Below are 12,874 nucleotides of genomic sequence, written 5' to 3'. Positions count from 1 at the left end.
TTCGAGGCAACAGAGGCATTTTAATCAAGGCCCCACCGTTTTAGAACAACCTACCTCCCTCAGTCCGGTCTGCTCCTCTGTGGAAGCTTTTATGTCCCTCCTCAAAACACACATTTACATGATGGGTTTTGACTCATAGTTAGGCTGCTTGTATTTCTATGAAATCTCTTATGACATTACCATCTAATTATATTGTTAGTAGCCTATTCTGTGCTTGTGTGAGGGGGGGCACACATGAGTTTTTGTCTTTTTTTTGTTTGTTTTGTTTTGTAATGCTCTCTTGTTTCATGTATAACACTTTGGTTGGCTGTTGCTGTTTTTAAATGTACTTTATAAATAATGTTGATCGGTTGATTAAAAAATACGAGACAGAGAGCATGAATGCACACGTGCGTTTTCTGTAAGGACACGTGTGTGTAGGAACACTGTTGAGGTGTTAAGGTGAAGCTTCCCCTTTTTTTCTTTTAAAGTTATAAAAGGGTAGTAGGGTAGTAGGAAATACAGGGGTTGGGGACATACACATCACGACATTAAAACGATGTTGTAAAGTCGGATAGTTACAGAAAGACTATGTATTTGAGGGATTTTTATTTAGGTGAGTAACGATGAATTGCGGAATCTACTGAGGGAGACCGACGTCACACAGAGCGACGTGGTGCATTCAAATACGTCGGAAAAGTCTGCACTCCAGGTTGTGATACATTGAGTTAACAAGTATATCAGGCTAAAGAAATGCCTGGCACAAAACTTTTCTGGGAATTCAAGTATAACAATCTTGTGTCATGTTAAAAAAAACATGTTTCTTAATTGAATGCTTTACACTTGTGTAAATAAAAAGCCAATAATTACGTTTTTGCAGCATACTTAAGTATAGGCCTATAGCTTAGTCCTTGACCTATCCTTTTTTCATCTTTGATATCATTGCTGAATTGTATGACAATATCTATCTGTATCAGAAATGTGTTACATTAAGAGAGAAACAAAAAGGACAGGAATTGTTTGTATTCGTCAATGTAATTGGCCAATAAAGTTGATTGAGTCGACTCAATGTAGTGGATTATGATAGACATATATGTGACAAATAGATTCATCTTAATGTGAAGGTAAACCAATATCCACCACTGATAAATATCATACTGTTCTGAGTCAACATAACTTAAAATCTATGTGTACTGTAAGCACGAACTAGAATTCAATGAAGGTTTTTTTGTTTGGTAAAAGGTCAAATGTCAAAGTGAGAGCTATTTAGGTTTACTATAAGCTTTTTTAAATTTGTTAAAGTGATTAGCTCATTTTAAGTTATGTAAACCTTTGATCAACTCCTCAAAATAGGACAAGGGTAGTTGTAATACAAGTAAATAGATTTAAATCGATCTGCAACAAGTAGCGTTTTAATCAAAATAGCTGTGACATGTTCTCAGATGTCACAGCTGAAAATGCATGTGCAACAGTATCAGCCTACTTTTTTTGGTCAATACTTTATTTTATAGCTTATATATTTGTAGGAATGGGGGCGTGTTTAAATTGTATATTTTAAATATACGGAAATTGTACTGCCCCAAAACAAATAGGAGAGGTTTGCTGCTAAAATACAAAATTCTGGATTAATAAATCTAATCTTTAAAAAAGCAATTGTTATGCTGTTTCGTCAAAGCACTACAAACAAACGAACAAAGTGGCTCTTTACTCCCTAAATTGGAACGTAAAAGGATTTGCTACGATGAAGCACTTGAAAGCATCATTTCAACCTGACACTAAAGCGCGTTCCCGGCGTAACGTTGCTACTCCCCCTTTACGGCATGCGTGCGCGTACCCCGCTATCGCGTGGTGGGGATCATCCATATTGCTGCTTGTGGTGGAGTTAAAGTGGTAATCCAGAGAGGCCCTTGGACACGTTTCTTTATTTTTATACATGTTTTAATCCAACACGGACCTCTCTGCGCTTTAGACTGAAGCTCTTTTGGTCTAGGAGCGACAGACTCCGCGGAACAGCTTCATATTTTATTGAAATTGAAGCCGAATTCGGGCCGGGGGAGGACTGGTAATCCTGAGGGGGGAAGAAAGACGGTGGTGGGAAATGGCCACTCAGGTGGAGACACTCCTGCCCGGCAACCCGCTTGCGAAAGCGGAGGAGCACGGTAAAGTGATCCGCGGTGAGCCGGAGGAGGACGAGGGCGGTCGGGGCGACGCGGCCGAGCGGCAGACGGGTGTCGCCGAGCACGGGAGCAGCAGCGGCAGCCACGGGCAGGGAGGGATCTCTGCTACGGAGGAGCAAACCTCCAAGGAAGCAGCAGAAGAGGGCAAAGAAGACTGTGACAACGACGACAAACAAAACGAGGATGGTGTTAAAGGCAGAAAGGAGTTTACTGAAGCTCCTCCGCCCAAGGTGAACCCGTGGACTCGGAAAATGAACGCGGTGACCGTGGTCAGCGTGAATGGACAAGCACACCACGGTTTGTACCCCTCCCTACATGTTGATTTACAGACTGTCACTGTTATGTTTGATGTCTGTACGTCCAGGTGTGGCCACATGAGACTACTAAACAGCTGTCACATGGCTCTGGTTACATTTTTAACCAAAAAAGAGACAAGTGGGTGCATAAACAAGCCCCGTCTGTTGCTCACTTCAAGCTGGTTATATTTGGAGTGAAAGCCCCCCCACTACATCCTCCTCCAAGTGAAGGCTATTATTGGAGTTCAGGGTGGCAGAGTGGACCCATGGGTGGTTGATTGCACAGGGATGTTAGTTGTACACCCCCTCATTTAAGATTACTTTATAGCTTTCATTTGACAATAATGTGGCTGAAGGAAACCATCTACGTTTCAGACATTTAATCTAGTCACTCGCTTTTACTTTAATTTTGATTATTCTTGTTGCCAGATTTCTGTTTTATGCACAATTAGAGGAGGTTAAGTGAATTTAACATAGCTGTTCATTTGCTTACACGTTATTTTGATGTGATTGTGTCCCCACAGCAAAAGGTTTTAGTTTCACCTGATCACGTTTTGTTCTCTTTATTGGACTTCATCGTAGTTACAACACTGCCATTTGTCTGCATGCTGTGGAGAAATGTAAAGTTTATGCTTGTCCCCATGTCCTCTCTGACATGAGTGTTATTTATCTACCTCCACCCTCAGATTGTCCTTTACACGCTGGCTTTCGATTGACTAATAGTTAAGACAGTGTTTACTACAGCTTCGCATTGCAATGCAACGCCTTTCTGCAAACAGGCACGCCAAACATTATTGACACATATCCCCAAACCTCTCATTAGACAATGTGAGGAAAAAGCCACGAGCACACCGGCAGTGTATCTGCTAAGCTAGCTAACAATAGCACGTAGGGACTCGTCTTTGGCCTAGCACGTCGTCCAAGCCTCTCCCAGTCATTTGTTAGCCTAGCTCCCATGTCGTTACTCCACATTTATACTCAAATCCAGTGCACTGTGTCAACTTCTCAATCATGAAAGTGTGGTTTGCTGCACCGGCAAAGCACATGGATGGTTCAACATATACTCGTTTAATCTCCAAAAGGAGCAGGTTTGTTATGAGACGTCACGTGTTCACTCCACGTGTTCTCCGAGAGAAAGGCATGGGCGCTGGTGGCTAGCTAGTTAGCTCATTTTTAGCAGCAGTCGAGTTAGCATGCGAGCTTTATCGGTGCTAACGAAGACTGCATGTGCAATTGTTGGGTTTCGCATTTGAAGCAGTCTGATTGCTATGTGGGATATAAAGTCGATATTCATGTTGTGTTGTCAGGGCAAATCAGACTGGTGCCTGCTCGTTCACACAGTTAGCTATAGTTGGCGAAGAAAGGAATAGAGTAATTACGATTTCTATATGATATGTTGTTTGGTTAAAAATTATGTGTTGCAATAAACACCTGGGGATAGTTTCAATGGAAGGAATGTTCAATACATTTATAACAAAACAATTCTACACGTTGGCTCGACAGTAGGTGCTGCACATGAAGATAGCTCCCTGTTGTCCCTCAGCCAGGGCTTTCCTGAACACAGCCTGTGTTTTAATATTTGCATAGTCAGGTCATTGTTCTGACCAACGACCTGTCACATTTTTTTATGTTGTCTTTCAGCTGGTTTGTTTGCTTGCTGTGAAGATATTGTTGTTTCTGGATTAAGGGTAAAATCGTGTACACTAAATCAGGAGCAGTCTGGGTGCATTTGATGGGGGAGCTCTAAAAGCTGTCACATCAGCAAGTAAACCTGGACCAGAGCCCTATGTTGAGATAACCATGCAGTAGCGACCCTTTACTCTTTTTTTGCAGTTAGACTTTTGGTGATTGAGAGTTTCTAAAATGTTTTAGTTTTTCTTGTCCTACTAATACAAAGCCATTTACTCTTGAAAGCTCTAGGTTGTGTGTTCATGACTTTAAATCAGAAACTGATTTTTTTTCAAACTTTTCTGATCAATGAAGGTGGGTTTTTCTTAATTGGAGTACTTGTATATGTTGTTTGATCAAACAAATTGTTTAGATTATAAAGACAGCAGCTGAAAGGCAGCACATGTATTTCCGTTGCATTGGCGGTTTGGATCACAGGAGAAAAGTGCTACTGTGTACATTTGTTTCTGAATAAGCCTCAGCCCTGCTAATACAGACTGGTAGTCAAACTGGGTTTACTATATATATATATATATTTCTAATTTTATTTGGTTATTTTCTCACTAAGGAGAAAATAATGACGCAGTTTATACTTTCTTCTTAAATTGGAGTGTTAATCACTATTTTTTTCATAAAAGAAAATTTTGCCTTCTAGCAAAACCGTCTTTTACATGAATATGATGAAATACATAAAGTATCCTGAAGAATACAAAAACAAGTAAGTCAGTATATTTTGGTCTACATTAAAGCTGGTGTCAATGACCTCACAATTAACAGTGGTTAAATATCATTGGTGCATTACACTGACAAGTATTTAGCTGAGTCATTGTGGGCCTTCAACATTAGTTTGGCTTGACAGGCACTTCAACTCTGTGAGATATATTAAACGTCACCGCCTACCACTGGCTTGCAGTGAATTCTCTGCAGGTTATCCTGCTGTGTTCTCATCAGTTTCATTGCTCTTGCTGCTGAAAACATATTAGGGGGCTTACAGGGAAAACGCGTGTTCACATATATTACTGCTTCTAAAAGTATCAGGAGTTTTTCAGAGGTTTTCTGCAGGTATAAATCAGGAATCTTATTCTCAAAGCACTTTTACACCGCATGTCACACAGTGGTAGCTACGTAAATTGACCATCAGAACACCTGACGCAGCAGGGGTTAAGTGTCTTGGCAAAGGACACATCAGACATGTTGCAGACGTAGCCGGGGATCAAACCGTCGACCTTCCGGTTGAGAGACAATGACTCTGCGAACTGAACCACAGTCGCTCCTCATTGCGATCACAAGTAAAGCACTCCTGTGTAAATATTGTGACTGTAAGATATGCTGTTGTTTACCCATCACTCAGCACGTTTACATGCACAGTTAAGTCTAGGCCATTCAATTGGACCACCATTTTTGTCCCAGTATACAGGCCTCGGGTAAGAATCGATTACTTGACAGAATTACGTCCGTCCCTACTACAGAAGGTGGCGATATGCCCCTGGTCAGCTGTTTACTATTGGACTGTCTCCTGGTTGACCTATCACTTCACTCAGCTCACAATCGACAAACAAGATAGTGTGGAGAACTTTACTGTTGGTGCAAATGAGGATGCACTGGAACATACACAGAACATCAACTTTGGGGCTGATTGAGGCGTTTACATGCAAGAGTAGGTTGACCCCCAACATGTAGATAGATACTATATTGATCCCGAGGAAAATTCAAGATTCATGTCGGACTGTTAGTCTGACTTTGAGGAGTAAGACGTGCAAAAATTTCATTCGGACTTACATGAAAACGTGCTTTTTGAAGAGCCCTCTTTTGGTCTGTACTTCTTACCGCAGCCTACATGTGGGATGACCTTAAGAAGGTAAAATCTGGTCAGTTCACACAATTATTGAGGCTGTTGGGCAGAAGAATAGTTATACATTTAATGTAAGGAATTTAGCTGAGTCATTACTGTGTGAAAGGTCACGTGACATCGTTTGTGCAGTGGGGAAGAGTTGATCACTTGTCTACAGTTTGTTTAGTGAAGCTGATTTCATTTAGTTGAATCAAACTTAATTTAAGACTCAAAAGTGGGTTCAGTTCGACCTGAGCATTTTAAATGCTTTTAAACAATGTTCCACACAAAGGGGCTCAGTTAATGTATTTGTTCTGCAAGTGTTAGTTTGCTCCCAGAGTGCTGAATAAGCAATAAAACCTGTGCTGCTGCCCCCGAATTTATTCAGAACAATCCTACCAGTGTCTTGTCATAAGCAGACCCTTAGGCTTAAGTGTACGTTCTTTCGGGTCTTATATTTGGCGTAGGAGAACGATCTTCATAAAACAATCAATCAGACGGTCCAGTGCACAAAATAACTGCTAACTGCCTGCTGCTTTAAAGAAGCTGCTTAGTTTCCTCTTGTTGCTAACAGAACATAAAGTGGGGGCCAGTGACTGTGAGTTGATCCAGATGATGGTGAGATGAAACTTAAAAAGTCAAACCAGCAGTTACTGATGGGTTCTAAAGCTAAGACACGGTGCTGCTCATGGATCTTTAATAATCACAGCTGAAATGATATACTGAAGTGTCCCACTCCGTTCAGTGCTATATTATAACATGAGCTTAATTACATTTTTACTGATTTAGCGTCTGATTAAGCTTGCTTTTCCAGATACCCCTGCTCTGTTTTGGTTCAGCTCATCTCACTGTATGACAGGTTTTACTACTTAGAAGTGATGTGTTTTCTGTATAAAATGTCAACAGCAGGACTCCTGTCAGTCTGAAAGTTGCCATGCTGCTGTTCAGCACACATTATTTCAGTTTGTTGATATGACTCTTGTGTAATGTTTGCTGTGTGAGTGCATGTGCTGTTTCCCTAAAGGCACACCTCAAGGGGCTCTCCAGCCTTAGCATTGTATACCGGAGCTCTTGTAAAACAGGGCAGGAGACGTGATGCCAGGTGGACGCACAGATCTTTACATGATGAACACGAAACACTGAGATAATGAAGTTGTCCATAAAGTTTCTCAATGGGATGCTTAGGAAGCAGTTCTTCGTCTGCCTTTACTTAACGACTTTGTTTCTTTTTGCTGTTGTGAGAAATTGAACCTGAGAGACGTGCACTGCTGTCTTGTAGCTGATGTGAGCCCCCGCTTGTAATCAGGAACGACTGGCCGGTTAGCCAAATGAATAAATGTAAATGTAGGTCGGGCTAGATGCATTAGCATTCCTTTAGCATGTTTTGTTACCTTTAGTCAGCCTTTCTCTGTTCTAAACGTTGGGTAGAAAGGACCAGTTGCAAAGGACATTTCCAGCTTATATAACAAGACTGTTCAAGATATTTGTTTCACTCAAATATCAGTACAAACATGGAAAATCTTTTCAGATTTTGCATAATTTAAAATAGTAAGTAATTTATAATAAAAATACTAAGCTGCAAACAAATAAATGGAATAAAAATATAGAAAGAATATCCCAATCAGAAAATATAGGGTTATAAAGAAGAAATATATTCAGTGGCCAGTAATGCACTGTGGGTTGAATTGCACATTTGTATAAGTTGTCATTTATTGAAGGTTTGATGGAAGAAGCTGTTTCCTTGATCTTCTGGTGTGTGCTCTGAGGAATCTGTACCTCGACCTGAAGGCAGCAGTGTGAATTATGTGGGCGGAGGGGGGAGTCCTTGATGACTCGGGCTTCTCATCATACCAGGTGGTGAAGCATCCTGTCGGGAGGCTCTGAAAGTCTCCAGAGACCTGGGGCCTCAGGCCGAAGTCCTTTAGTTGTCTGAGGCCATACAGTCTCTGCTGAGCCTGTTTTTTTTGTGTGCCTTTAATGGAGACGTAGGAAAGTGTATAGAGTCAGAAAGTGGGGAATGACATGCGAGAAAGGAGCCACATGTGGGATTTGAAACAGGGTTGCCCGCTTTTTGGACTACAGTTTCCATACATGTAGTGGCGCACTAACTATCTGCCTGTTTATGTAGTTAGCCGATCTTATTGGGAACAAATGAATCTCATTTCTTTTAAGCATCTTATATTTTGTGTCAAACATTTTTGACGTTTCTAATTTCTAATTTAAACTTTATTAGTATGTTCCAAACCATTTCTGAATGTTTTGCATATAAATGTCAAAAAGTAAAACATTTTTTGGTAAGTTTTCTTTGACTGTTTTTAGTATGTTCTAAATGAAGTGGTGAATTCCGAGGACGTCTCATCTTGTCATGTTTGGAAGCTGTTCGGCCCCCTTGATGAAGGGGGATGTTGTTTCAAAATTAGTGTGGACACATTACTACAGTTGTTCTTCCTGTGTGAATCTGGTTGTCTTTGTTGTAGCCATAAAGAAGCAACCCACCCCCCCCACCACACACACACACCCTGCCCCCAGTTACGGACACCTCAGGGCTATTTGTAGTCTGGTTTTATGATGCATCAGGAGTCAGGACCCAGCAAAGGTCATGAACCTGGAAGGAGTGCTGCATGTGTGTAACTACTGTTGTACGACAGACTATTACCCCTGCTGCCTCTGAATGGCTAGTATGATATGAGTTAATTATATATTACTCACAATAAGTTAGGGACATTGTGAAGGACATTGTGAGGTCTTCAGTGGGTTTCATACATAAGGTGCTGAATTGTATTAGGGTGATAAACGCACCTCATTTTGTGTTTTCCACGTAACTGTCTCACTGTGTACAGTGCGCCTTAAAAAATTGGGGACAATACCAAAAAATACAAAAAGACAACCCTTTTCAATGTGGCATCAGTTTCAACATTCTGGGGGTATAAAAAGCTGGTATTATCAATCATTCCCAGTTCATCATTCAAGCAGCCGTGAACACACGACGTCACTTAATGGACGAGCAGCATCACCTGGCCATAGGGAGCATTCAGCTCGGTAGCAGATGTTGCTCGTGAACTTGGTGTGTGTCAAAGTGTCATCAGCAGACTTGCAGCAAGAACTAGAACAACTGACAGTGACCGTGACAGACCCAGGAGTGATGGACCGCAATGATGACCAGAATTCATTAGCGGGTTAGCTGTTGGTGATTAGCTGCTATCATGTGACGCTATTATGTAGCTGACGCGGCTATCAGCATCCGGCTTACACGCCGCCTACCAAATACGACACGGTTGGCTGTGGGAACACAAACAGGATCAGGCTTTACTGAACCAAACTGGACTGCTGTAATTGCTAACGCGCTAATGAATACAACAAAGAAGAAAAATGCGACAAACAAAACCAATGATGGAAGACATTCAGCAAATCGACTCTGTTGTTGACAAGGTTATGTGCTGCGAGAAGAAATACAGACGTAAACAATCGGCTGTGTATTTAAACACGGCAGGGTTGTTTATACTGCTGTCACACGGGAAGTGACGATTCTTTCGACCGATCAACAGACAGCAGTGTTTAGCTCCACCTTTCAGGGTCGGATAGATATTCTTGGCACCCCAACAGAAGGGTACCAAAAAGTAGGACGGCAGGGGTCGGTCGACATGCTCCTCAGGGTTCACTTTGGTGGAGGAGGTGCGACAGTCTGGGCAGGCATCACCAGTCGGCGCAAAACAGATTTGGTGACTGCAGACGGCTCAGTCACGACACGTTCTCACCTCAGAGACATCACAGAACACGTCCACTGACCTGAACCTCATAGAGCAGGTCTGGGACCAGCTGAAGCAGCGACTGGATGCTCGTACCTCACCCCCACGTGACCTGGCAGAACTGCATGTAGCACTTATGTAGGAGTGAATTGTATTGCCTCAGAACAACACCATGAGACTGGTTAGGAGCATGAGACGTTGCTGTCAATCTGTCCAGCGGCAAATGGTGGAAACGCCCGCTACTGACTTTGTCCATTTTAGTTATCTGGGGCTATCTTTGTTATTTTCTGAATTGTTGGGGTAATAAATATTGCACTTATGAAAAGGGTGCTTCTTCTCATTCATTAATAGTGATATCGAAGGGAACTATTATTTAATTACAATTCAGACCAAATAGGACAAGCGCTCCTGTAAATAACAGCATCCCTAACTTATTGTGAGTAGTACACACACACACACACACACACACACACACACACACACACACACACCCCCTCGAGCTGCTTTATCTGTGTCTGGGAGCTGTGATAGTGGCGAGACCCTCCGTTGGGTGTGGACTGAGTGTCAAGGATGTGTCCAGTTTTTTTGTGTACTGAAAATATTTAGTCTTCAAGCTGAGAGCAGAAGTTAAACAAATATGAAAGTGGTTTATGTATGTCATGACTTCTACTGCTCACAGATAAACGACTTGCTTCTTTTCCAGTTTCACCACTGTGTCTCAGAGTTTGTAGGTTTTAGTGAGCGGAGTGCTGAATGAAACGTTGGATGAGTCAGAAGCTGCAGACTGTCAGCAGGTTAGCGGTAGCTGCTGCTTGGCTTCCTTCATTAAAAAAACCAAAACGAAACAAAAGACCCTTCACCGTTTAATCTTTGCTGCTCTGCTTCCACAGTAAAATGACCCCAGGCTGCAGCAACAATCTGCACTGTCATCTTTTACCATTTCTTGCGAGGTTAAAGTGTAGCTGGCTCTGACAGAAAACAGCCTTCACATGTAGCAGAAGAAGTTGAGTGATATCTTTGTGTTCTTCAGTCAGTACTCCTTCAGTGATGCTTCTTAAAATGTCTCGATTAAGTGCAGTTGTTGTTTTTGATCATTAACATGAGACCGTTGTGTTCAGGTCCCAGCAGGACAAACGGGCGTTATTGATCACCGGAGCTGAAATGTGCTTGGAACAATTTACATTACAAACCATCAATGTCCAGATTAATCTAAGGTGGTGACTACTGATGAGTACATTTCCAATGGAATACACTTTAAGTCCACCTTGTCTGGTTGCCTAAATTGTAGGGGATGAAGGCCTTTGGTCAGCTTGTGTGCTGATGTTAAAGACTTGCAGCACTGGGTGCCTTGCTTTAGGACAGTTGATTGGTGGCTCAGGATTAGGTTTAAATCAGTGCCCAGTCTGTAAATGTTTCAGCCTTACACATAGGACTCTACTAGGAAGAAAAGAGAGGACAGTCAAAGTTTGGTCATAAAACAACAACAGAACAAACTGATACAGGACTGTAATCAGACTGCTGTATCTCTATTAAGATTTACATCATATTTATAAAGGTATTAATTCCAAAGCTGAAGAGTTTGATTTCAATGGCGTGCCTGCGTGTGTGTGGTTGCGCGTGTGTGGTAGTGTGTGTGTGCGCGGCGGCTCTGCGCTGGTTTGTCACTGCAGCTCAGCATGCGCAGGGAGACGCCTCCCCGGCCCTCTGCTGTCTGAGGAGCGTCTCACTCTGCATGAGGTGATGTCACCGCTCTGATCATGTGACGCAGAGGAGAGTCTTTGACGTGTGCGTCTCTGGCAGGCGGGCGCTCTGCCGGCTCTGACCGTTTCCTCCATATTTGGCTCTTGCAGACTGGCTTCCCTCCTCTGACGTCTCTCTGCTCTGCAGGCGGAACCATCAGACTGCAAGCTGCGTTAGGCACTATTGATTTGAGTTTCACGCTGGCATGACTTTTAAAGGTAATTCACAGGTCTACAGTTTGGAAACATGTAGAACTGTCCTTTCATCACCAATCAACAACACTCAGGCAGTAAGAGTGGGCACGAGTCATTGAGGATATTATTGGAATGATGTTTTAAGTAGTCAGTGTTAAACATGTAACCAAGCGGCTCCATAACAGTAATCACAACAATGATAAGATACATGGGGGCAGAGCAAAACATCCTTTTTAACCAACAAAATTCCCAGCATGTGGCTGAGGCTTCGCTCTGTTCCAACTGTGTTTATCTCAGCCTGGAGAGCCGACGTGGCACACGGTTTATTCATAGGATTACACCAGCGACCCTGTGGGCTTATGATCGGGTATTGTCACTGTTGTGTGTGCGTGCGTGTGCGTCTCATGGGAATTGGTCTTTGGAACCCAGCTGAGGGGTGTACATGAGTTCTTTAGAAGAATTGGTTTTTGTGGTGAAACTGAGGAAAGTAAGAAAATGGAAAAAGAGATCTGTGACAAACAGCTGCTGTTTTATTTAGAATTCAAAGAGACAACAAAGTGTGTTGAATGTGAAATCTGATCACACGAGCCAAGAGCCAAAAAAACTGACTTTGATGAGCAGATTTTTTTTACCTGCTCAGAGAGGAGAGAAGACAGTGAAAAGAGGTGTGTGTGTTAAACGTATCATTAGAAGGAACCAGTTAAAGGGTGAATGCTTTTCCCACAGTCCTGTCGCTCTGTTAATGTCAGCATTTTGAGTTTTAATCTAATGTGTGAAGAGGATGCTGTGTTTTGTAACGGTAAGAGAAGTTACATAAGTAAGATTTCTGGGAGAAGTAAGGAAATAATTTTCTCCACCAGGTCATGAGCATCTTAAATCTGTAATCTCATCATCACATTCCTTACTTAATTCAATTCTTAATGTCTGACAACTGCACGTTTGAAATGTACTCATGTTTGTTCTTCACTATTTTGCACAGTTGCTAAAATGGAGAAGAGCTCCTACATTAAAGGTGTTAAACAATGTGAAGTCATCTACCTGCTGGTGAACATGTAGCGCTTCCTTCTCTTCCTGTCCACACGTCTCTCATCATTCTCCTCCCTGCTTGTTGATTTCTATTAGCCCTCTTCTCTGAGTTAGACGCATGCATTCACAGCTGACATGTCCTTGACTTTTAGAGAATAAACCCCTCTTATCTGCCTGTTGTACAGTTGAGCACATAACGCTGTGATATCTTCCAGCT

At 42.2% G+C, this 12,874-nt stretch overlaps 1 protein-coding gene across 2 annotated transcripts in view; it reads left to right on the top strand.

Annotated features, from left to right (window-relative positions):
* The first annotated feature begins 1,783 nt into the window (after nt 1-1,783).
* The window catches only part of larp1 (La ribonucleoprotein 1, translational regulator), a 44,774-nt gene continuing 33,683 nt past the window's right edge, over nt 1,784-12,874 (top strand). For both annotated transcript variants that reach the window (XM_079355648.1, XM_079355647.1), the window contains exon 1: nt 1,784-2,453. In XM_079355648.1, the coding sequence (XP_079211774.1) occupies nt 2,078-2,453 (376 nt within the window). In that variant the 5' untranslated portion in view covers nt 1,784-2,077. The remainder of the gene's footprint in view (nt 2,454-12,874) is intronic.

Source organism: Symphodus melops, assembly GCF_947650265.1.
Source record: "Symphodus melops genome assembly, chromosome: 11".
In the NCBI taxonomy this organism is placed as follows: Eukaryota; Metazoa; Chordata; class Actinopteri; order Labriformes; family Labridae; genus Symphodus; species Symphodus melops.
This window is presented reverse-complemented; position numbering and strand designations above follow the sequence as displayed.